Consider the following 21,856-nt stretch of genomic DNA (forward strand, 5'->3'; position numbering starts at 1 on the left):
GATCTTTGTTCTAAAGATTCATCTCTTCTCCTGGTTATAGGAGCTCTCTTGGCATAGGTCTTCCAGCTTCATCCCAGGACCCCCACGGAGGTGGGGGTGTGTCCTGCTTAGTCTCTCGCTCTAGGTCTGACGGTGGCATGGCTCCTCCAGGACGCGTGGGGCGCTGTGGGTCCCGCGTGACGCGGCGACGCTCTTTCTCTGCCTCCTTGGTTGGAACAGAGGCTTTCGGGAATTCGGCGGAAAGATGGCGGCGCCCATGGACTGTCTTGAGTCCCTGGAGGGTGACGGCGACGCGGGGCGTAGGGCGTCCGGGGTGGAGGTGGCGCTTCCCTCGGACCCCGCGGCTCCCGCCCCGCTGTGCCCGCACGGTGGGTCGGCGTCTGCACTCAGCCTTGCCGGCGGCGCCAATGGCGAGGCTTGGGCTGGGTGCTCTGCGGGTTTTTCGGATTTGTGTCTGGAAGAGAAGGCTTTTCCCCACCCCCTCTTCCTTACCTTGTGTGATGTGTGAATAACACCAGGTTTCAGAAAGTGTTTGTCACTCTATTTAGTAAACCCCCAGAGAGGTCCTGGCTGCTGGAGCTTTGTCTCCAGAGCTGTTAGCATCTCTGCTTTGGGGGACAGGTTAGGGAGAAAGCCGAGCATAGAATGCACGGGGCTGAAGGCTTCCTGCTAACAAGTTCTTAGCGGAATTTAATTTGTTGAATTGATGGAGTTTTATTGTTTTGAAGTTAGAATGAACAACAAAACCCTGGAAGCCTAATTAAGTTTACCTCTTGCAGCTTTCCAACTGTAAAGCTCAGGGTTTCACTGAAAAGGTAACGGCAAACCTTGCAGTTCTCCGGGCTTTCCCCTTTGTTTTATTCGCGTTTGTTCTTTTAAGCATACTTTCATCATGGACCTGAGTTGTTGACTTTTGTTTTTATTATTATTATTATTATTATTATTATTTTATTTTATTTTTTTTGGTTTTTCGAGACAGGGTTTCTCTGTGTAGCCCTGGCTGTCCTGGAACTCCCTTTGTAGACCAGGCTGGCCTCGAACTCAGAAATCCGCCTGCCTCTGCCTCCCGAGTGCTGGGATTCCCACGCCCGGCTTCTGTTGACTTTTGTAATGTAAACAGAAAGCATTTTCTTTTTGAAGAGAGCAGTTTTAAAAATTATTTCTAATTTTCAAATGCATCAATGTTGCAATGGAAGAAAATAAGATTTATCAAAGAGGATAGTACATTGAATTATAAATTATGTATAATGCCTAAATAAGTTTTATTTAAGGCAGAGAAACTTGGTGTAGACTACTGCTTGATACTTATTTTTTCTTCCTATTCTGGCACTAGGGCCCACTCTTCTCTTTGTAAAAGTGAACCAAGGGAAGGAAGAAACACGAAAGTTTTATGCCTGCTCAGCCTGTAGAGATAGAAAAGACTGTAACTTTTTTCAGTGGGAAGATGAAAAGGTACGGTAACAGTTTGGCTAGTTTTACTGAGAATGAACCAGTAAACATGAAGTTTAAGCATTATATAAAAGGATTTCTTTATTTTAATGCATTGGTATTTTTAAAGATTTTTTATTCTTTTTCTTTGTTTTTCTGAGACATTGTTTCTCAGTGCAGCCCTGGCTGTCCTGGAACTGATTCTGTAGACCAGGCTGGCCTGCCTTTGCCCCCTGAGACCTGGAATTATAAGTGTGTGCCATCACTGCCCAGCTTAATTATTGATTATGTGTATATGTGTGTGTACCTATTTATAGGTATGTACACATGAATGCAAGTACCCATGGATATCAGAAGAGGTCCTCCGATCCCCGTGAACTGCAGTTACAGTCAGTTATGAACCTCCTGATGTGGGTGTTTTAAATAGAGTTAGGTCTTAAGGTAGTATTTGATCTCAACTACTGTGAGCCATCTCTCTCACCCCAAAATAAATATCTTAGGAGGGATGAAAATTTCATGCTTTGGACTTTGTTTTTAAATTCTGGGCATTAAAATTAATACTTAACTCTGAACTTTGATACAGATGTGTTACTGTCTCAAAAGAAAATTAGTTCCCTATAAGATTTGATGTGCTAGTATTGGGTAGTCAACTTACAACTTCGGTTTTGCTATTTATTGGTTTCTTTTGGTTTGTTTTTGGTTAGTTTTTGGTATCTTCCTGTTTAGCTCTGACAGTCCTGGGTCACTATGTAGACCAGGTTGAACTCAAATTCACAGAGCTCCACCTGCCTCTGCCTCCCGAGTGTGCCATTACTCCTTGCAACTTCTACTTGGTAATGAGAATATTGAAAAACAACAGTTATTTATTTCACAAGAGTTCTAGAGATTGGGAAGTTCTAGATAAAGAGGGAGTAATATTGATGGTGTGTGTGTTCTGCCCTTCTGATAAACAAACAAACAAACAAATACACAAACGTTTGTTCTGTCTTTCAGTTGTCAGAAGCTAGACTTGCTGCCCGAGAAATTCATAATCAAAGATGCCAGCCTCCTCTGTCCCGAGCACAATGCATAGAAAGGTATTAGTATGGTGTCTTCTTTTCTTTATTGTTTTGTCAGTGATGTTGCTTTTTAAACTTACTTTCATTTATTTTTTTACACTTTCCATTTTAATCATTTGCAAGTGTACAATTCACAGGTATTGATTTTATTCATGATCGGTGCAACTGTTTCTTCTGTGTCCTAAACATTTTTATCACATCAAAAAATCAGAAAATTTTCACAATGAAGTAATAACTCCTTATTCTACTTACTCCAAACCTTAGTGACCTCTTTGTGGCTGTGAATTTGATTATTCATATATTATTCATTATTCATATATTATTTGTTCTTTTTTTTTCTTTGAGACAGGGTTTCTCTGTGTAGCCCTGGCTGTCCTGGAACTCACTCTGTAGACCAGGCTGGCCTCAAACTCAGAAATCCGCCTGCCAGGTGCTGGGATTAAGGGCGTGAGCCACCACGGCCTGGCTTTATTTGTTCTTGATATCTATGATTTTTACACTTAGTATGTTTCCAAGGTACATCCATGTTCTATATGAGTATTCTGCCTTCATGTATGTCTGTGTAAATTATTTGTACCTTGTACCTATGGAGGCCAGAAAAGGGCAATATAGGTAAAATCTTTTTCAAGCTGTAAACATCTTAAAACCCAGCGTTATTAAAATGTTGTTGGATGCACTAGAATGCGTAGATGTAGTTCCCTAGGAAACTGGTGACAAAAATTCATGTCTGCCCTTGCCTTTGGGCACATTCTCCATGTGCTGGACAAAGCTGTCCAAGAAAGTGACCCCCGGCCCCCCATCAGTTTGCTGATGGCAGGCAGGTTTTCATTTATGGTGCTTCCTTCTGCTCTCTGGGCATCAGCATTCAGCACTGTGAGGCCTTATTCTGGCCACATGAAGAGGAGTTCTGGGGCATGCATGTCTTGTCTGAGGCTAGGCATGGTTGTGAACACCTTTAATCTCAGCACTGGGAGTCAAGGTGGCCGCGCTCTGTCTCAGGCCAGCCAGAGCTAAGTAGAGAGGGATCCTGCCTCAAACAAACCAACAAACCGAACCCAAAGCACAGTAAGTGACTAAGTAAATAAAACCTCTTGCCTGGGCTCTCTTTAGACTTTGATGCTTGTGCTAGAGGATGCTTTTCTAAATATAACAGGATTGCCTCTTCACTTACTACTTAACTAGAGAGGTCTGTTTCCTGTATAGGAGTTCAATCAGCAATGAGAAAGATTGAGAAGGGAGTGGGTGTGAGCAAGCATGTGTGTGAGGCTGGTGCTGTGCGAGATGCTTTACCCGAGGTGACAGTCAGTCCTGCCAAGATGGCCAGCTTGGGCAGGAAGTGGCAGCTGGGAGCAGTGAAGCAACTTGAAGGTCATGCTGTTAGAGTGACTGAACTGTGACTCATGCTTTCTGCATCTCTCATTCAAAGGATCGTTTTAGACGTGAGAGCAGATAGTAATTAGTGATCTATAATAATTTACTGTATGTAGACAGGAGATAAAGATATGTCAGGATGTGGTTATCGTAACTGTAGGAAACAGAATATTGATGGTTGGGGAAAGAGAAACTCATGGCCCCTGCTTCCGGCCCTGCAGCCCCTCCCCTTTGCACATGTAGGGTTTGCTCCTGCCTTTTTCCTTCTGTTAATTGTGAGAGTTCAGTGAATCCCTGAAATAATGACTCAAACTTAGTATGCCATGAATAAATGCCCAGCTCTGTTCCCCAACTAGCTCATATCTCAGTAATCCAGTTTCTTCTAATCTAAGCATGCCACATGGCTGCTCACCTTCTCAGCTTCATGTACCTGTCTCCTCAGAGTTTGGGGCGAGTCTCCTCATCTGACTCTTTCCCAAAATTCCTCTCTGTTTCTGTCTGTCTGTCTGTCTGTCTGTGTCTCTGTCTCTCTTGGAACGCCCAACTCCTATTTCCTCCTTCAACTTGTTGGCAGTAGGCTTTTTATTGACAGATGAATGCTTTTACACAGTGCAGAAGAGTTCCTGTCTATACTGGACCACTCTGTGGGTAGAAAGAAAGGTTTATTGGGGATCAGTCTGCCATGGCTATTTTGGGGGTGGAGGGAGAGGGGAGAGCAAATGGTGGCAAAGCAAGAGACAACTAGCGGAATGGGGTCTTTGGGCTGATTGACCAGAACCGATGCCTTTGCCCAAGGTAGCTGACCTTTGGGGGGGGGCAGATTAAGAGGGTAGGTTAAGGGAGACTCCTTGTAAACAGAAACCCATCTTTAGCCCTATTTCCTCAATAACAATCCTCCCTTTAGCCCATCAAAGTTCTTCTATTTAGGACATTGCCACCAGCATAGCCATTTTGGGAAGGCATGTTGATACTGACACTAAAGTTTGCTTCTTTTTTGGAGTTGTACTCATACTATGTACGTAGTTTTGGACTCTATTTCTGTTGCCATTTTTATCTGATAAGAGTGTTTTCATGGGCTGGTGAGATGGCTCAGTGGGTAAGAACACCCTACTGCTCTTCTGAAGGTCCAGAGTTCAAATCCCAGCAACCACATGGTGGCTCACAACCATCCGTAACGAGATCTGGCGCCCTCTTCTGGAGTGTCTGAAGACAGCTACAGTGTACTTACTTATAATAAATAAATAAATCTTAAAAAAAAATAAATCTTAAAAAAAAAAGAGTGTTTTCATGTCACATAAGGATATTGGTGATATGGTTAGAATCTAACTGAGACTAGCTCAGTGATCCTTTTCTCTGCATAATAAACTTAGTCTTGAAGTGGAGTTTTCTTCTTCTGTCTCCATGCTGCCAGAGTGTGGGAGTCATTTTTCACACATGCCTTGTGTTTTCAAGGCAAGCACCCACCATTTAACTACATTTCTAGACCTGATAAAGAATATTATTTATTTATCTATTTATTTTGGTTTTTCAAGGCAGGGTTTCTCTGGGTAATAGCCCTGATTGACCTGGAACTTGCTTGGTAAACCAGGTTGGAGTTGAACTCACTTAGATCCAGTTGCCTCTGCTTCCCAAGTGCTGGGATTAAGGAGTGCACCACTAAACCTGGCTGATAAAGAATATTTTTAAGTCTATTTTTAGATTTATTTTCTTTTACGTGTGTATTTTACCTGCATGTGTGTATATTCATCACGTGTGTCCCTAATGCCCAAGGAGGCCAGAAGAAGGTATTAGGTCTCTGGGAACTAGAGTTATGGATGGTTGTGAGCCATCATTTCAGTACTGGGAGCCAAACCCCGATCCTCTATAACAACAATAAGTGTCCTTAACCTTGAGCCATCTCTCCAGTTAAATAATTCTTTAAATGCATAATTAATATATAAAATGGCTAAGATATAGTGTATTGAGTTTCCAAAAGGCTGTATTTGGGGGGTGGGGGAGAGTAGTAACTTCCTCTGTCTTACGCTGATCTCGTGAGAGTTTGTTTTGATAAAACTATCTTCAACATCATAAACCATGTATGACCCATAACCTTAGGTTTTATTTCCAGAAACATCCATCCTTCCAGTCGTTTGTTCATACAGCAGGTATTTGTTGAGAGTTCAGAGAAAAAACATAAATGCTGGCATTGGAGCCGATGCATGTGTGTTTAGATACAAACACGTATAGGTACAGAGATGTAAGGTCTGAAGAACATGCTGACCTTCAGCTGAGTTCTTTGGTAAGGTTTATGTGCTCAGGAAAGTGAAGACTTTATTGCTGACTTGTGCATGAGCTGACCCGTACCCTGTAAAAATGTGGACTCGTCACAGGTTTGGGGAAATTTACAGAGGCTGAATTGATTTCACAGCATTGCTTTCTGGTAGGTGCTCCTACTTTTTGTTGTATGCTGTGTAGAGAGAAAGTTCTAGGTAGGATATTCTTGTAAACTTTACCTTAAGATAAACCAGGTTGAGGTCAAGTCGAAGCTCAGTGGATTACCTGTTCCCTTCACATGCCTTTATGCTGAGACTAGGAGTTCACTGTGTGTGAATGAACCTAAGAATGACACATTCTTGAGATGGTTTTCAGTTAGGAAGACCCTTCTACTGTTTTGTTGTTTGTTTGTTTGTTTTTTAGAGAAGGTCTTCGTAGGTAGTCCGGGCTAGCCTTGAACTTACAGCCTTCCCGGCTCATCCTCCCAAATTCTGGGCTCCTACACATGAACCACGGTTCCCAGCTGGCTTGGCTTGCTCTGAAACTGTTAGAAAAGAATGATGGCAGTGAGATTAATAGATCTTCGTTACCCAGTTTTCATTATGGGCCTGGGAATGTTGCACAGATTTTTAGTTTATGGAGCAGGATTCGATAAGCATTTTTTTCCTAACATGGTCTTTGAATTGTGTTATATTTCATAGATGCTCAGCTGACAGATTTACATTTTGTGCCTCAGATTTGCTTTTCCTCATAGTTTTTAGCTGCCTGTTATGCTTTAAAATGTGTTAATATTCTATTATATGAGGTGCCTCCATCCTTATTGTGACCTATGAAGTCTGAGGGGAAGATAAATTTGAATGTGGAGATCAGTGTTAATTTATGTGCATCCAGATAATTTTGTTTGGTTGATATTTCATTTGGTTATTTTTTTTTTCCAGAACTCATTTAAACTTAGATTTTCAAGGTCTGCTGTTAGACAAATGCCATAAACATAATTTGTGTACTCCAGGAAAGGCAAATGGAACATCAAATGGAGATCAATAAAAATGACATTTCAAAATGCTAGCCTGCAATTTGTGAATCATGCTGAGCCATGCGGCAGAATGAGATTTCCTCCCCCCCAGGGCACGTGCAGTAACCAGGAGGCAGGAGCTGGGGAATCTGAGCGCTTCCGGCTCCCGTGCCTCCTTCCCTCAAACTCCAAAAGCCTGTCTGCAGACTAAATTTAAAGCAGCATAGGTGAATGATGATGTTGTGCTCATGAGATATGGGATGAGTGTAACATCTCGGTTTATCTTCCATCAAGAAAAGCTTAATGAGCTGGAGCGGGGGCCGGGGCCCTCTGCTGAGCAGTCTGCAAGGCCCTGAAGGAAGGAAGCCATTAGGTCAGACAGTAGTGTTCTTTTCCCCTTTTCATACTGGTCACTCTCAGGTGGATGAGTTGTCCCCCCTGCCCTCTATTGCTTTCTGTATTAGTTGCTTTTGTGTTGTTGGGATAAAACACCACAGCCATGGCAAGTTTATATAAGAACGCCTTTAATTGGGCTTATGTTCCAGAGAGTTAGAGTCTATGGAAGTGGACCCAAGAAATGGTGGCAGGAACAGCTAAGAGTTCACGTCTTGAGCCACAAACTGGAAGTAGAGGGTACTAACTGGCATGAGTCCTTTGAAACCTCAAAACTGGCCCCCAGTAACATACTTCTTCCAGCAAGGCCACACCTAGTCCTCCCCAAGCAGCTACCAACTGGGTACTAAGTATCAGTTACCTGGGGCTTATGGAGGACATCCCAATTAAACCAGCACACTTACCTCCCTACAGATTTCATGGTTTCTGCCTGCAGCTGGCTGTTGCTCTGTGGGATAGGTAGTCCGATTGGCCACATTCGGTATCAGAATTGATTGAGCTTCACGTACTTTATCTGCATGTGGGATTGCTTTACTCTTCCTGTTGCCATGGTGAAATATCCTGACAAAAGCATCCTACAGGAGAAAGGGCTTATTTTGGCTCACGGCATGAGAGTGTGATACATTTTGGCAAGAATGTCCTGGTGGCAAGGGCTTGAGACAGCTGGTCACTTAAGTCTGTAGTCAGGAAACAGTGCTCTGTTAGCCTCCTTTTTATGCTATGTAGGACACAAGCCCAGGGAAAGAAAGTGTTGCCCTTTATCTGGGCAGCTTTTCCCATCTCAGTTAAGCAGATCAAGGTAACCCTTCTCAGCCCTGGGTGGAGGCTCGTTTGCAGATTCTGTCAAGTTAGATTGTTGCTAACCTTGTTTCTTAGGTCTTAGAAAGCCTGTGTTTGTTGTGGCTGGCAAATGTGTCCCTCTCCAGCACCAAATGTGCCCATTGGCTGTGTGGTAGTATGCCTCTATACTGAGCCGTGGCTTCATGGCGGACAACTCTTCATAGGGCTCAGTAATGTGCAGAACTGACTTAAATACACGATGGCATTAGGAACTGGGACCACGCTTTCCTATGAGCATACAGCTGATCTGACAAGCAGTTATCCATCCAACCTCAGTAACATAAATGCTAAGATAAAGTGTGAAAATACATGCTTCTTGGAAGGGATGACATAACAGTCTGGATTTTGCTTTGATCCAGAAAAGATGCAAACCCTACGATAATGAGGTTGAGATACTCCAAGTAGTGAGGGCAGGCACTCCCTGCAGTTCCTTCCTCCAGAACCCATTCCAGTCCAAACAAACTCACACACTCACACAGCTGCTGTTCAGATTCCAGTTTGGCACAAACTAGTGGTTTCTATAATCATAGTGCAAATTCTCTGCCCTGTCTCTTGCTAGTGTGGAGTACTTGAGAAGGCACAGTCTTCATGATCAACTGGTGTATCCCTGCCCCAAACTCCCTTCCTCTTGCAGCTCAAGACTCACTCTCCATTCTGATACAGGGTCTCAGCCAGGAAGTAGACTGTAACTATATACTCTAAGAGGCACTATAGGTTTGTAGGTAAGTGGGTGTCACCTGCTAGGGAAGACCCCAGGGCCACTGCCTCCTCTATCTGCGGTCTGGTAAATAGAAGTCTAAGCACCTCTGGCACTGGGAATAAGTCACCTGTATTTTATTCTCACAGCAAAGCACCTGTTTTTGTTCTGTCATCTTGATAGTCCTCCTTTGTAACTTACGTTATGTGTAACTCTCTCTGACCTTCATCCATGTAAAACGAGAAATGACTGTCCGTTCCTTCTAATGTTTTCTCACTTTCATTGTAGTTGAAGTTTTGTTCTTTAGGTTGATTATCTTTGATGCTTTTGACTATGTCTTAGAGGTCTTTTACTTGACTTTATTAGTTTGGGGTTATGTGGGCCTGCATGCTATCCCAGTGCAAAACCTCCCCTCCCCCGCTGGCTCCCACTTTCTCTCCCCTTCTGTCGCTTCTTGCATTGTGCTGTAGTCCCCCTTTGTTCTGATTCTGTGGTGAGGTTCAGTCTATAATAGCCCACTGGCAGTTTCTGTATGCATCTTTTTGGCTGAGAGTCAAGGCACTTTCTATTTTGAAGCAAAAGTCTTTTATTTAAAAGTTTCACGTAAGAGTCTGCATGTGGTTCCTCTGTTACTCCATTTATCTTACATATCCAAAGTAGACAAATTCCTGGAGACCAGAGGTAGATTAGTGGTGGCTGAGGCTGGGGTGGGGAAATGAGGAGCACCTGCCAGTGGCACAAGCTTTTTGTGGTGATAAAAAATGATCTGGAATTAGGGTGTGGCAACATAGCACAACCTTGTGAATGCCCTGCCCACCAGTAACGTGCACACGCACACGGCAACCAGTGAACCTTACACCATGCAAATCACACTTCAATTTCAAGCTGTGTCTGCGGCAGTAGACGTAGATAGTCCTGAGGAGCCCCTCCAGAAGTACTCACAGTCGATCACACTTCCGTTTCAAAGCTGTGTCTGTGGCAGTAGACGTAGATAGTCCTGAGGAGCCCCTCCAGAAGTACTCACAGTCGATCACACTTCCGTTTCAAAGCTGTGTCTGCGGCAGTAGACGTAGATAGTCCTGAGGAGCCCCTCCAGAAGTACTTACAGTCGACTCTGTTGGATGATTTCTTTCAGACTTAAAGGTTGATTTATGTATTTTATGTATATGGGTACTTTGTCTGCATGTATATCTGCACACCAGAAGACAACATCTGACAGTTGTGAGCTGCCATGTGGTGCTGGCAATTGAGTCAGAAGCTTCGGAAGGGCAGTGAGTGCGTTTAACCACTGAGCAGATCATCTCTCTCCAGCCCTTCTTTTGATGTTCCCTTCCTCCTTCTTTTCGTGTACCGTAAGGCAGATACCAGTTACTTATTCTCTTTTTATGGTGTTGAGATTGATATTAGTTAGCCTGTAGAATCTCCTACCAGCCTTTCATCTGGTGATTTTTAGAAATAGTGAAAACCGTTACCTTGTGGTTAGGAAGGATGGCAGAATCTGATCGTTGCTCAATTCGTGTGTGAGTTGTAGTTCTATAAAGAACGCTGTGGGCTGTCTCATTGCATCGCATGTGGGAAAAAGTTTAGATATGTGTTTAGTTCTTTTGGTTTTGTTTGTTTGTTTGTTTGTTTGTTTGTCTGGCTGCCCTGGAGACCGACCTCACAGCCTTGTGACTCTGTAACAGCACAGTTGATTTTCTACATTAGCTTTTGCTTCGCAGCCCTGCTAAGCTTGCTTGCTCCTTTAGCAGCCTTTCTGAAGATTTTCTTAGGACCTTATATGTGTGACTGTGTTGACTGTGAATAAATAAACGTTAGTGCTCCCCGACCCATCTCTGCCCGTTATTTTGTCTGACTAGGTCGGGGGGCACGCACGCCATCAGATGCTGAGCAGGAAGGGGAGAGTAGCCTGCCTCCAGTTTCGAGCGAGAGCACTGAGTCTTCGCTCAGTAAGATGTCAGCCTTGAGTTGAGGTTCCTTAGCTAAGCTTTATAGATAAGGCTGTGTACGTTTACTCCTGTTTGGTTTGTAAGGGGTCCGTCTGCCCTCAGCCCACAGCCAACCCTCACCGTTAGAGTTGAGAGCATGTGCAGTTCTGTTCAGCTTTTCCATGGGTGCTGGGGACTTGAACTGGGTCCTCATGCTGGCAGAGTGTGCTCTTGCCCACTGAGCCTCTCACCAGCTCTTGGGGCCATTTTCCCATACTCCTGAGTCAGGTCCTTTCAGAGTGCTGACCCCAGGATTTGTATACATGAGGGTTCCCTGCTCTGGTTTTGGTACACATCTCTTCTGGGGTCACGTGGATTCTTGAGTCATGATCCATGTCCTCCTTCCAGGTGATGCACGGCCAGCTGCCCAGTCCCTCTGCTCCCTCCGCTCATGGAAGTGATCCACACATAACACTCAGTGAGGAGAGCCAGCCGTGGTCCGGCATCAGTGCTGCTGACGGCTGCTGGTCCTCCCGCTGTGGCTTGGGGCCTTCCTGGCTGCCCTTACTGTGCGTCACTGTGAAGTTTCCTCATCTCTCTCTATGTAGTCATGAATAAAGCAGTCGGAGGAGCACTCATCGTGAGGCTCAAGATGTTTCAGTTGCAGACAGGCAGCTGATTTCTTGCTCTAAGAGTCTAGGATATTTGTCACTGCCTTGGGGCCTTTGAAGGGAAACTACTTAGAAGTTCCAGTGTTCTCTGGGTTCCTCTTTACAGCTTCTACCATACAGCTCCTACCATTAGCTGGCCTGAGCCTGTTGACTTGCCAGACTGCAGCAATCCTTAGCACAGTGCCATGTGTCATACGGACATCCACACACCTCTGTCTGTCCTCAGTGGGCTCATTTTTTTTTCCTTTTGTGCTCTCTGATTTTGTAACTGGTGTCTCATATGTAAAAGTTACCACCAGCCTTTAAGGCAGTGGTTCTTGACCTTCCAAATTTTGTGACCCTTATGCAGCTCCTCATGTTGTGGTGACCCCTAACCACAAAATTATTTTCAATGCTATTTCATAATTGTAGTGTTGCTTGTTATGAATTGTAATGTATCTGACATGCAGATGGTCTTAGGTGACCCCTGTGAAAAAATCATTTGACCCCCAAAGGGGTTGCTACCCACAGGTTTAAAATCACTGCTTTAAGACCTAATAACTGTATTTTCTTTATTCAATAATCCTTAGTAAAGTGCAAAAGGAAAAACCGAGCTGTAGTGACGCTGAAATCAGATTTGAGATCAAACAAATGAGGTATCCAACATCATCCCTGTTTCTGCCTTTAAGACTGGTTCACTCTGTAGCCCAGGCTGGCCTAGACCTCATCCTCCTGTTCCAGTTTATGGGTGCGGGGTTGCAGACATGTGCTGTCTGCCACACCTAGCCTGAGAGTCTTTTCAAAGGCTTTTGGTCCTGGCCCGCTGGCTAGGGGAGGGGAGCTGCCAGCCGCTGTCAGTACTGCTCAGAACAGAGAACGCTGGAGGAACATCTTTCCTTTTAAGAGGTAATTTTTCTTGCTAAATATGTCATAAGAACTTGAAGAATGATCTTGATTTCTCGCTGTAAAATGACTGCCAACTGAGCCAGACTGTTTAACGTGTCAAAGTTAGAGCACATGGATTTGCCGATAAATTTAAATGTGCTAGTAGTTGCCATTACTACTAAATTGTTTGAGTAATATATTATATTCACATCTTAAATGGATATTGATCTTCATTCAGTGACTAAATTGGAGCATCTCAATTCTTATGAAATTGCTGACTCTTTTCCACTTTGTAGGTATACAGCCAGACATAAATTCTCGCCAACATTCCATAGATCCTTTTTCTCATTTTCGCTTCTTTATGCACTACTTTTGGGGAAGTAAGAGTACTTTGTGGATTCTAAAAATAGCAAAAGTATATTGTCTTTAAAAAAAAAAAAGTGTTAAAATACACTTCCGCATCTTCTGTTGTATCTTGAAGGTACCTGAGTTTCATTCAGTTGCCCTTGGCTCAAAGAAAGTTCTGTCAAAGTTGCCAGCAGTTGCTGTTACCTGCAGACTGGAGGGAGCACGGCACGCATCAGCTGTCGGCTGACATTTCTGTCGCCCAGCTTGGAAGGCCCAGTCAGCTGCTCTACCCACTGGAGAACAAGAAGACGCACGCCCAGTACCTGTTTGCTGACAGGAGCTGCCAGTTTCTGGCAGGCCTCCTTGCTACGCTTGGATTCAGCAGAGTGTTGTGTGTTGGAGCACCAAGGTATGGTCCTCTTAAAAAGTTCTCCCCTCTCTACCCTTCTATGCTTTCACGCATTTTTATGAAGCAGTCATACTGTGTGCAGAGTGAGGCATGAGGCTCTTGACACAAGAGGGCGTGGAAACCGTGTCCCCCTCAAATGGTTGCCTTCTGATCCGAGATTGAAAGTTTTATGTTAGATTTCTCTCTTAAGTTCTGCCCTTAAGGGGCTGGAGAGATAGCTCAGCGGTTAAGAGCACTGACTGCTCTTCCAAAGGTCCTGAGTTCAAATCCCAGCAACCACATGGTGGCTCACAACCATCTGTAATGAGATCTGACTCCCTTTTCTAGAGTGTCAGAAGACAGCTACAGTGTACTTACATATAATAAATAAAAAAAAAAAAAAAAAAAAAGTTCTGCCCTTAAAAAAAAGTCTGTAAAACTAAGGTGAGCCAGATTCTCTACAGTGTTTCCCTGCAACGTGTTTTGTTTGCTGCCTGTCTGTGGCATTTGTAGTTTCTTATTAAGTTTGCTTTCATTACTTGCTTCAGGCTCCACGAGCAAATCAGGCTAACAGCACCAGGTGAGAGGTCCGTCATGAGGAGCCTTTTATTGGACATTGACTTTCGGTAGGTTTATAATATCACATTGCTTCTTCGTTCTCTCATTTCTTCCTTCTTCTGAACTGTTCCTAACCTGACACACGCTTTAAGTAACACTAAGGAGTAGTGGTAGGTTATGAACACCTTGTCACGTATATAAAGTTAACACATGACCTTTGTTTCAAATACATTAGCATTGGAATTTTTATTTTTTTATTTTTATTTTTTTTGGTACTGTGGACCACGGATTTCTCCTCCGTGAACGGGTATTCTTGTATGTGACTTAGGAGCAGAGATGATTCCTGCTAAATGTACTTTTCCTCATGAACTAACTCTTCATGAACTGCCTCATTGGTGGTCAGAATTTTGGGATTTTTGTCTCATCTTCAAATCTTAGTTATGTGATAGGTCGTTCTAAAAGTACCATCTCACCAGATGATGTGCACTTCCCAGGTGCAGCCGGAAGTGGAGGGAGTGTAGCCAGAAGTGGAGTGGGTGCAGGCGTGCAATAGGCAGGTATTGGGCTGAGAGTTGGAAAGTAGGTCTATTTGTGGGAGATAGCTATGTGTTGGGACTATAGGACACTTTTCATATTGGGATGCCTCTGTAGTATGACTTGTAGTGTACAAGGGACAAATGTCTGTCCACTGCCTGAGTGTGCAGACTGAAATGTTCCTTAGTCTCTGTAATGGTTTGAAGACAATTATTCTTGGCAAGTTTTACATGTCATTGACTATACTAAAGGATCGGGCTTTGTGTCTTTCTTTTAGAAATGTTTGAACAGTGTTGCAGTATTTGTATGAGACATTAAATATGCTTTTTCTCCCTGCAAATAAGTCAGGGTTAGAAAGGCTATTTTATGTGATTAAGTGTTTTACCTACATGTTATATAGATACCACATGTATGCCTGATGCCCTTGGAGGTCAGAAGAGGGCATCGAATCCCCTGGAACTGGAGTTAAGGATGGTTGTAAGCCACTATGTGGGTGCTGGGAACTGAACCTGGGTCTTCTGTTAAGTATGTCAAGTGTTCTTAAACACTGACATCCCCAAAGCAGATTTTTTTTTTACTTTTAATAATTAATTCATTTTACAGAATGGAATAAAACAATTCTCAAATAGAATCATACCAGTGACTTTGACCCTTAATGACATCATCACGCCCCAAAGCAGATTTTTAAAGAGTAAAATGTCACACACAACAACAGCACAGCTTAGTGGCTGGGAAAATATTGCAGAGGTAAAGAGAGGGGAGAGGGAAGGTTTGCAAGCACCAGGACCCGAGTTCTGGTCAGAGGCGAGCATGACGGGAATGAACAGTTCACCCCGGCTCTGTGAGACGAAGATGAGAGCATCACTAGGGCTCGCTGGCCAGCCAGCCTCACTGAAAACGTGAGCTCCAGGTTCAGGAAGAGACCGGATCTCCAAAATAAAGTGGAGAAATGATTGAGGAAGACTGCCAGTGTTAACCTCTGACTTCCTCACACACCCACATAACTGTCACCTCCAAAAGTACAGATCGTACAGGGTACCTTTCTTTATACTTCCAAATCAGCTGCATACTGTCTACAGCATGCAGCTTCTAGCTCTTTCCTCCATGTTCTCAGCCATTATGAACCACTTATCCCTGTTGACAGAACTCGTCTGTGTTCAACAGGAGTGATCCTTCCCAATGTGATAATGTAGATTTCTTTTATAAAGATTTACATAAAATTACATGTTTGTATGGGTGTGTGCATGTGTGTGCAAGTGCCCTCAGAGGCTCAAAGAGGGCATCAGATCCCTCAGAGCTGGAGTCCGAGGTGGTTGTGAGCCACTTGATGTGAGTCCTGGGAACTGAACTTGGGTCTTCCGAAAGAACAATATATGTTCAGAACTGCTGAGCCATCTCTCCAACCCTCTGCCATATTTTTAAATTGAGTTGTGATTATTACAGTTTGAAGTGTGTGTTCCCTTGGTTTTGAGTCTGTGTTTAGTAGGTTGTTCAGAGATACCACTGTCTACTCTCAGAACATTTTATCTATGTCTTTAATTTTGGGGGTTTTGACACAGGGTCTCACTGTGGCCTTGAACGTGTGATTTACTGACCGAGTGCTGGGATTTCGGGTGTGAGCCACTGTGCTTGTGTTAGAGCATTCCTGTCACACAGAAAAGAAACATCATGGTCACTGTCCCTGATAGCCACTTCTGGTCTCATGGGTTGGCCTCTTCTAGACATTTTATATAAATGGACCCTTTTCATATGTGACCTTGTGTCTGCCTTCTTTTAGTTACCATAGTGTTGCTCAAAGCTTATCCATATAGCATACAATAACATTTCCTTTCTTTGTGACTGTTTAGTAGAGATACATCAATTTCTTTTTAAAATTCTATATTACTTTGTTTCCTAAAGTATTACTATCAATATAGATACATTGTTTTATATGTAGAAGTTTTACTTTGGGATTCTTGTCATGTGTTAACAGTACCTAGTGTTTTTTGAGTTCTTAGCATGTGTCAGGCCCTGTATAACTCACTTCCTGTAATAGCCCTATATAATAGGTGCTGCAATCATTTTTATTTTCCAGATGGAAAAACTGAGGTACAAAGATATGAAGTAACTTAGCCAAAATCATAGCTTGTTAGTGAGCAAGCCAGAATTGAAAGCCAGGCAGTCTTAACTCCAAGTGGAAATACTTATCATTCTGCACATGAACCGGTCTTAGGCGCTCCCCCTCCTCTGCCAGCCCCCATCCACCCCCCACCCTCTGTTCCTCCTCCTGGTTCATGTGAACCACTAACTTTTGCCAAGTGAATTAAACATTCATAACAAGGCACTCCTATTGGTTGCAAGTATTTTCTTATTATCCCAGCAATCAGTTCATATGAAAACATTTCTTGTGTCATATTACTGGAGTCCATGACAACAATAGCCTTGTCCCAGTCACTGTCTGAGCCTTACGCCATGGTGTTAGACCTCCACCTCTCTGTGTACTGCCTTTTATCATCCGATGGTGGCTTTAACGTCCTCTGAACTGCTGGGGGACTTTGGTGGCAGCAGAGTTAAGCTACCTTACTCCTGCCCCTACTTACCTAGCAGTAGAAAGAGGTTGTCTTTCCTGAGAGCCTTGGTAGCAGAGCTCCAGAGTGCTTTGTTTAGCTTGATGAACTTTCGAGCCAGCGCCAATCCCCATTCTAGAAGCCGCCACCATGGGCAGTCCCTGACAAGGCAGATGGAGTGTGCTCCCCTCCAGGATGGAAACTTGACTGGGAAGCGGGGCTAGAAGTGCTAGAGAGAAAAAGCTGCTGTCTCTAAGACAAGTCAGTGGGGCTCCTTCCTGTGTCCCAGCGCTCAGCCGCAGGGACTTCCTGGAGTTTGCATTGTTGTACGACTCTGACTTTGTCCCAGAGAAGCTTCTCTGAAGATAGCTGTGGGTGGCTCAGGCAGAGGGGAACCGGGCACTTCCCATGGATCTTCTCGGGGTCTCCAGGATCTCAGGTTTGGTTTGGAAAGGGAAGGTTTGTACAAGCCACCCAGAGTTCTGGCTTTTCCAATCTTTTAGCGTGTTTTTAAACATTTAAACATTAAAAAAAAATAGGTTCCCCCCTTCCCTGTACTTCAGGTGTGTTTCTTTTTAATTGAGAAGTGTTTCATACACACCAGTGTTCCCAGGTATGTTCATAAGATTGTAGCACCACCTCACTGTGTAATTTCAGGACATCTTTTATCACCTTTGAAAAGAAACATTTTCCCAGTGAGCATCTGCTTTCTGCCCCCAGCCTTTGCCCACTACCTTCTGACTTCCTTTGAGTTGCCTATTCCAGTATTTCTGTACCTGGGGTCATAGAGCAGGCAGCCTCTCAAGGCCCATCCATGCGGGAGCGTGCACCAGTCACCTGTTTGCATGGGTGAGTGATATCCCAAAGTGTGGATCATGGCATATTTTATTCATACTGTATTTCCTCCAATGGCCTATGTGTTAAAGGCTTGCTTCCCAGTGTCCCCCAGTTGTGGGGTAGTAGAACCTTAGGTTAGTTGGGGTCTAATAGGAGGCCCTTGGGGGAGAGTATGCACTTGAAAGGTCATTTTCATGGGTCTCATTGGTAGCCTGGTCCCACAGAAGCCTGGCCTGCTGGCTATCATTAGGATAGCTTGTAGTCCTGTTACTTAAGAGGCTGAGGCAGGAGGATTGCCACAAGTTCAAGGAACTGTAGTTTCTTTCTGCCCTGTAAAAGGCCTGTCTAAGGTTGTCCAAGTACCTCAGCAGCGTGCTCTCTGTTTGTGGGCTATAGATAGTGGGGGACTGAGTGATGTGAAGATAACATTTGCTACGATGGTTTCTGTATGCTCTAATTTTAGCATGAAAGATGTGAGACTCTATTTGGCAAACTATTATCCAAATAAAGTTAGAGCAAAAAATGAATTTCTTAGGTTCATTTCTGAAGTAATTTTATTCAGCTCTTGATTGCATTTCCTGTGGAAGAGCGTGCTTCACACTTGGTGACTGACTCTCATTTAAAGAGAATGAATGGCCAAATGAAGCGAGTGTCCTTTTGAGCAGTTTTCAAGTGCACGCTTCCCTGATTGGTTTTGTTTGCCTTGTTCAGTGGAGAGAATAATTCTTTGTGGCCAATTTCATTTTAAGAGGGCAATGTTGGGTGGTTTTTTTTAAATATCATTTAAAATATGAATAATTATGTACCCTTGTTTGTGTTTGATGGAAACTTAGAACTGAAATCTTGGCCTTTCCCCTCTCTGGCTCTGCACACTGCTGCCCAGACTGCTTGGACAGGTGTGCTGTGCTGGAGTTTATGTAAATCAAATTCTCTTTTTAACTTTTAAAAGGGATTTTGCGTTTGTCAAACAATGAAGAAAAAGAGAATAAATTAAAGGAAGATTGTATTTTCCTTTTTCAAAAGGCAGAACATCCTCAAATGATAATATTTGTCAACAACTGCCTGCGCTAATATTGGTTAAAAAACAAGAAAGTAGCCGGACGTGGTGGCGCACGCCTTTAGTCCCAGCACTCGGGAGGCAGAGGCAGGCGGATTTCTGAGTTCGAGGCCAGCCTGGTCTACAGAGTGAGTTCCAGGACAGCCAGGGCTATACAGAGAAACCCTGTCTCGAAAAAACAAAAAACAAACAAAAACCAAGAAAGTAGGACACAGTGTAAAATATGTAAAATCCTATCACTTAGGGACTGAAGCAGGAGGACTACTGTTCAAGGCTAGCCTGGGCAAGAAGTGAGTTCCAGGGTAGCCTGAGCTAAAAAAAAAAAAATGTCACTCTGTCTTAGAAGTTAAAAACAAATAAACAGCAAACAAGACCCTTGAAGTGGGGGAGTGGGGGGACCTTGAAATTTAATTAGATCTGAGGATTTGCTTATTTACTGATGGCCATTGTCATTGCCCCTGCAGTTTGGGAATGGCTGTTCAGCTCAATATATGGTTTGACTGTTCCTCAGGTACCCAAGCCTTTATTTACTTCTTCAGTACACGTTACTATTGTATGAGATGGGTAGAGATTGCCGACTGCCTCTTAAACATCATGAAGCAATGGTGAGCAGTTGCTCTTCCCTCTCTGCAGAGCAAGAAGCAATGGGTTTAGATTATGATGGTGACTAAAGACATCATTTCCTAGTTTTGGTGGCACTGGGATGTAAGTCTTTATGACTAAGTATATTAAAATACAGGTACACTTGAATGTGTGGCGTGTAGCTGCCATTCTCTCAGTGAGGTCCGAGGAAACTGAGGCTCAGAAAGGCTGACTGACTTACTTCCTAAGGCTACACAGGTCACAAGGGTCCAGAGTTTGAACCTGGACCACAGAGCCTGTGCTCTTACCATTGTGGACTGAAAGAGGCTAGGCTGTAGCTGCCCACTGTAAGAAACTTGCCCTGGGTGGCCGATCCGTTACACATAGTGATGGAGTCGAGGTGCAATGTCACTACCATGGTTTTTCCAAGAGGTTGTAGAAGTAAGGCTGAGTTCCTGATTTTTTATTTTTTTATTTTTTTTTGGCTTTTTGAGACAGGGTTTCTCTGTGCAGCCCTGGCTGTCCTAGAACTCACTCTGTAGACCAGGCTGGCCTTGAACTCAGAAATCCACCTGCCTCTGCCTCCCAAGTGCTGGGATTAAAGGTGTGCGCCACCACTGCCTGGCAAGTACCTGATTTTTAATTTTAAATTTTTTTTTAGATCTTTCCAATAGGATGGCATGGTCCATATGTGAATTATTTATAATAAGACAGGCAAAGTTCCAGACTTTTTAAAGTTTCTGTGTGAAAATCTCAGGAAACACAACAATGAAGGCAGCAAGGCACAGGTACACAGATGAGGAGACAGATAGTTCATCTGGGAGACTGAGGATTCAGTCTTCTGCAGAGTCAAGTAAATATAAACTCAAGCCACTGTGTGGTGTGAGTATTTCATAGCAAATTAGGGGGAAAAAAGATTATAAAATGCTAATTTCCAAAGCTGGCACTCTCATTCAGTTTTGATGGTGTTTTAAAGTAGTAGTTAAAATAGAATAATTCATTCAGTAAATAAATATTCCTTTCTCCTGGCACAAATTCAGCAAACACTAAATGTTCATACTTCTTTCAGTATTATATTGAGAAATATATTTTATTAAACTAATTTGCATTAGACAAGGAAAACTTTCATTAAGTGCTTTTTTGTGGTGTGTGTGTGTGAGAGAAAGAATGTGTGTATGGTGGGTGTGTGGGTGTTTAATCACAGGAGATATAAGAGCTGTTGAACAGAAATGTTGACTTAGTATTTCCTTAAAATTCTAACCCTGAGGGGCTAGAGAGATGGCTCAGGAGAATACATGCTGCTCTCTCAGAGAACCGAGTGACTGGTTGCCAGCACCCACATCAGGCACCTCAAAAACACAGGCAATTCTAGCTCCAGAGGCTAGCACCCTGCAGGCATCTTACACTCATGTACACATACCCACATGTAGACACAGACATATACTTGTAGTTAAAAATAAGATCTTTTTTTTTTTTTTTTTTTGGTTTTTTTCGAGACAGGGTTTCTCTGTATAGCCCTGGCTGTCCTGGAACTCACTTTGTAGACCAGGCTGGCCTCGAACTCAGAAATCCGCCTGCCTCTGCCTCCCGAGTGCTGGGATTAAAGGCGTGCGCCACCACGCCCGGCTAAAAATAAGATCTTAAGAAACTATTACTTGGGAAAGACTTATTTAAATTATAAACACTCTGCAAACTTAAATTGCATAGTATGTCTTGTGGCCCAGTTTATGTGTGGTGTTTTGGTCCATAAGAACATTGGGGAAGGAGAGATGGCTCAGAGGTTAAGAGCACTGACTGCTCTTCCAGAGGTCCTGAGTTCAATTCCCAGCAACCACATAGTGGCTCACAACCATCTGTAATGGGATCTGATGCCCTCTTATGGTGTGTCTGAAGACAGCTACAGTATATTCATATAAATAAAGAAACATCAGTTTTTTTTTTAAGTCTGTCTTTTGTTGCTGGTTTTGTAGTTCACAGAGTTGAGCATAAGACCTTAGGCAAGTGCTCTCTCACTGAGCTGTGTTCTCAGCCTTCACTTTTCACTTGACACAGGGTCTTACCAAGTCGCCCTTGACTCACTTGTTAGTCCAAGCTGCCTCTGACCTTACAGTCCTCCTTGTCAACCTCCCAGATAACTGGGCTTACAGGCCAGGACCACCAGCCCACTTTGAACCTGTATCTTTTATGTATGATTATCCTTTGGATTTGGTACTGGCCTACTTGGGAAAATAAATTCAATATGCACTGTTACAGATGCCCTTAAGTTATTGTAAAGTATTCTTTATTTTTAAAAAGCAAAGGATGATGAAATGTATTTAATCAAAATGTGACTTTGGAGTTTCTAGTTTAGTGTTTGTTTACTTATTGTATGTATGTGCCTGGGCACGTCACTTGGTAATGAATTATTTTACAGATATTCACAGTTTTACCTGGAAGAAAGCTTTTGCCGCTATAACATGTTCAACCATCATTTCTTTGATGGAAAGGTAAG

At 43.3% G+C, this 21,856-nt stretch overlaps 1 protein-coding gene across 3 annotated transcripts in view; it reads left to right on the plus strand.

Moving 5' to 3' along the window:
• The first annotated feature begins 214 nt into the window (after positions 1-214).
• Positions 215-21,856, plus strand: part of Zcchc4 (zinc finger CCHC-type containing 4) — a 41,614-nt gene continuing 19,972 nt past the window's right edge. Inside the window, exons 1-6 of one of the 3 annotated variants that reach the window (XM_021162938.1) lie at positions 215-368; positions 1,334-1,452; positions 2,422-2,504; positions 12,997-13,272; positions 13,800-13,877; positions 21,779-21,851. In XM_021162938.1, coding sequence (XP_021018597.1) covers positions 245-368; positions 1,334-1,452; positions 2,422-2,504; positions 12,997-13,272; positions 13,800-13,877; positions 21,779-21,851 — 753 coding nt within the window. In that variant the 5' untranslated portion in view covers positions 215-244. The remainder of the gene's footprint in view (positions 369-1,333; positions 1,453-2,421; positions 2,505-12,996; positions 13,273-13,799; positions 13,878-21,778; positions 21,852-21,856) is intronic. The other 2 variants (XM_029477696.1, XM_029477697.1) reach the window with 2 other exon arrangements.

This window comes from Mus caroli, chromosome 5 (genome assembly GCF_900094665.2).
Source record: "Mus caroli chromosome 5, CAROLI_EIJ_v1.1, whole genome shotgun sequence".
Taxonomy (NCBI): Eukaryota; Metazoa; Chordata; class Mammalia; order Rodentia; family Muridae; genus Mus; species Mus caroli.